We start from the raw sequence: 3995 nt of genomic DNA, 5'->3' as shown, positions 1-3995 counted from the left end.
GTCTCGTTGGGGCTGGACTACTTTTCTGGCCAATGGTATCGGCATTAGTTTTTTGTTAATTGTAAAACACAACAAAACATTAGAAACATGGCATGGCTGTACATACTGTTTATTTATTCTAAATCCCAAGCGATGCCATGTAAAGAGCAGCATGTGAAACATGAAACAAACACATACTGGATTAATATCATTGGATTATATTCGCTGTTGTTTAAAGTTACATGTGTAAAAAAGTAAACGGACAAGTGATTTTCTGTTGTTGTCTGCTGAAAAAAATAAAGAAAATACCAACTCTTCCCTGCGAGGCGCGTCTTGTGATCCAGAGGGATCATATTTTACCCGTTTATACATACATTGAGTTTAATATGCAGCCGTCTATCCATTTGAAAAGAGAAAATATCTTTATTTATGGATGCAAACTCATTAGTGAAGAAACATTTGTGTCTTTAACCTTCTAAAAGTAGCCAGCAAAATGTTTTAAAGCGCATATTAGAAATCTCTCTTTTTTTAGACTGGCTGAGCTCGGATGTGTTTACTTTACTCCTTAAGACTGTAGCAGAATGTTTTATGATTGTTTATAAGATCTTGTCTTGCATTAGTTTGTCAGTGATGCACACGCTTTAGCAAATGCTCCCTCTCTTTCGTAAATGTTCCCGTCTCTAGGGGGAAAGCTCCTCGATCTCAACATATGTCCATAAAAAAGCACATTCTCTTCGTCTCTCTCTGTGCTGCTGATCATCCAGGTCCATTACTTGTTTCATGTGCACCCGCAGGCCGGCCTTAACCCTGCAGAGAACACAACCCATTCCCTCTGTAGTGTTCTATCCCCTGCGTTAGTGTAAGGGCTATAATGTGCAAGCTGAATAATGTCAGCTAATGTCATAAAATCAGCCTTGCCATTCGATGGGGATGGGGATGTTGTATATCTGGTTAAGCATAACAACGGATGATAATGTGGCTGACATGAGAATGGATTTTATTTTCTTTAGTATATGGAAATAATAAAAAAGCTGGTGTGGTAAACAGAATCAAAAGCACAGAACATCCCTGCTGCACTGAGGATGTTGATATAATAAACGTGTTGGTGTTAAGCAACTTTATGGAGTTTAGACCTAGAGAATAGTGTGTGCATAAAAGAGAGTGGAATGCGGTGCGTAGTTTGTGAAAGCTGAGTATAAAAGGTGATGTATTAAAGTTGCACTCTGGTACTGTTGTCCTAGTTCCTTTATGAATGGGATGAAGATAAGTGTACAGTTTGTGATTCATTGCGTTTTGTTACATTTTGCATTGAAAAGTAAATCTGTAAGTACATTTATTAAGAGCGAGGAACTCATTTTAGAGTTGTCATTTAAGCCATGTCACTCATGGAATATATTCTGTAGCCTATTTTTTTTGTTTTGTTATATTAGATAACAGAAAAGTAGGGAGACTGTAATTTGCTCTTTTACTACTTTGAAATACACTAATGTCATTTATAGGGTGACCTGAATTTTCAAGTAATAACAATTGTTCTTGTACTTCCCCAGGGAAGTGTTTACAGCACTGGCACTGGGGGTAATAAAGATGGCTGGGAAGTGCTTTGTGTGTGATCTACACCTGAACATGATCACCTTTATGAAAAAGAGACATGCTAAGAATTGTCTGACGAGTGGATGAACATTTTCTCCTGAGATAACAACAGCAGCAGCACTGTGTCCGTGCGTAACCCAGTGCCCGAGGAGCAGGTCACCATGATCTCCATAGCTCTCCGCTGGCTGGTTCTGGTGTCTTTTATCATTCTGACCATCGCTGGGAACGTGCTGGTGTGTTTGGCTGTGGGGCTCAGTCGTCGGCTGTGGCGCATCGCTAACTGCTTTGTGGTGTCCCTGGCAGTGACAGATCTCCTGCTAGGCCTGTTGGTGCTTCCCTTTTCTGCCACCGTGGAGCTGAGCAGTGGAAATTGGCCCCTCGGAGGAACTCTGTGTAACATCTACCTCTCACTGGATGTCATGCTGTGCGCCTCCTCCATCCTGACCCTGATGGCCATCAGCGTGGACCGATACCTAGCCATTTCAGCTCCCCTTAGCTACTCCCGGAGAGTTACCCCTCTGAGGGTGACACTGGCCATGATCGCCATCTGGGCCTTGTCACTAGCTGTGTCCTTCGTGCCCATCCACCTGGGCTGGAACACGGCGGACTACAGAGTGCAGCACTTGGACTGGGGCATGGGGGATGAGGTCAAGGAGGGACTCTACTGCCAGTTTGAGTGGAATAACAACTATGTTCTCATTTATGCCTTTGGCACGTTTTACCTGCCTCTGCTGCTTATGTGTGGAATGTATCTTTGCATATTCAGAGTGGCACGAGAACAGGTCAGTGTTGTTTTCATTTTGCAGAACATGCAGAGGTGGGTAAAAGGTCATAATTGAATGCATTCATTGCTTTTTGCATCTGTCTGAGGCTGCTGCTTTGGAAATGAAGACTAAATATGATTTCTTATTAGTGATCTGCATATTAGTGAAGACAAACCATTGAAATAGCATTCACAGAGTCATATTCACATGTTGCTGAGTTAAATCCTTTCATCATCAGATCAAGCAAGCAAGCTTATCTCATCTTCTATCGCTCTAACCTTTTCTCAACTGATCTTTTCAAGGTGCGGCGTATTCGTGCTGCCACTCCATCATTTGCGCGCACAGCATCAACTGCAGCCATAGCCCGGGAGCACAAAGCTACAATGACCCTGGCAGCTGTGCTGGGGGCCTTTGTCATCTGCTGGTTCCCCTACTTCACCCTCTTCACCTGCATGGCCATAAAGGGAAAGACGAACCCCCCTAACACACTTAACTCTGTCATCCTGTGGCTGGGCTACTTTAACTCAGCTCTTAACCCCATCCTGTATCCGGCCTTCAACAGGGATTTCCGCAAGGCCTATGGAGAGCTGCTCCGCTGCAGAGGGCTGTCTCACAGAAAACTGCAGCGTACTCGCTCGTCCGTGCATAAACACATTACCTTTACTGATGGACAAAGGGTCAAACGGTCTGAGAAACATACAGACATAGTTAATAAAGAAACTGAGGGGAAGAGCCTCACTCCACATGAGAGAAGTGGTATCCCTGATGTGCCACGGTGAAATGCCATGGATGTGCGGTGCCAAAGATAATCCATTTTTTGTAAAACTAAAGGCAAAATATGATGATTGCAAGTGTACCGGACACAAAAGTAGTGCATGAAGTAATCCAATGTGCGTGTGTTAATAACAATAATAATCAATGCAGTTCACAGTACTCATATGTCTGCTTATTAGACAGGTTTGTATTGCATACAGTGTAATTCAAAATAAAGAGCAGGCAGAGCAGAGCGGAGTGGAATGAATAGATGACTCAGTAAGTTTACCAGCAAGCCGCATGGAGACAAAGGTGGTTAAAAGTTTGCACATTCATTATTTTCTCTCCCCTCAACCCTGCCAGTGAAAGTGAATAAATGACCAGCATGTGTATTTGACATGTAACTGGATAAGTCAAGTGTATTTCAGTATTTGTGCATAACTGCCACACACAACCGCCTGAGTTATGAGGAGGACCAGTTGCATTAATGAAGTCACATGATTCATCGTGAAGCTGCTCCTGAGAAGTCTGATTTATTTTGAAGACTACTGGACAAGCACTGCCTCACATTGACTCACTCGTGCATAGACATCAACGGTTTAAATGTCTTGACACTGAAACCCACTGAAGTCTGTGTTCAGTGATATAAGATGAGTATGACAAAAGATGAGGATTGTAACTGTAGCCTAATTGAAAAAAGACAGATAACTTTAAGGTAAAAGAAATTGAAAAGAAAGCACACTGATGTGATGCCATATTAAATGGCTTTTATTTCATTTAATTTCATAACTAATCAAGTACATAATTTCTTCATTCAAAAGCAGTATAGTACATTTTATTTTTATGTATTTAACAAACCTGTTTATTCTATATTCTTTTATTCATTACCTTCTGAACATATTTAATAAA

At 41.8% G+C, this 3995-nt stretch overlaps 1 protein-coding gene across 1 annotated transcript; it reads left to right on the top strand.

Moving 5' to 3' along the window:
- Nucleotides 1–1730: 1730 nt before the first annotated feature.
- hrh2b (histamine receptor H2b) lies at nt 1731–3112 on the top strand (the record flags this gene model as incomplete). Its single annotated transcript, XM_079172118.1, has 2 exons — nt 1731–2351; nt 2636–3112. 2 exons carry the CDS (start codon nt 1731–1733, stop codon nt 3110–3112), a joined length of 1098 nt encoding a protein of 365 aa, XP_079028244.1.
- Between the last annotated feature and the right edge of the window lie 883 nt (nt 3113–3995).

Source organism: Pholis gunnellus, assembly GCF_910591455.1.
Source record: "Pholis gunnellus genome assembly, chromosome: 13".
NCBI classification, from domain to species: Eukaryota; Metazoa; Chordata; class Actinopteri; order Perciformes; family Pholidae; genus Pholis; species Pholis gunnellus.
This window is presented reverse-complemented; position numbering and strand designations above follow the sequence as displayed.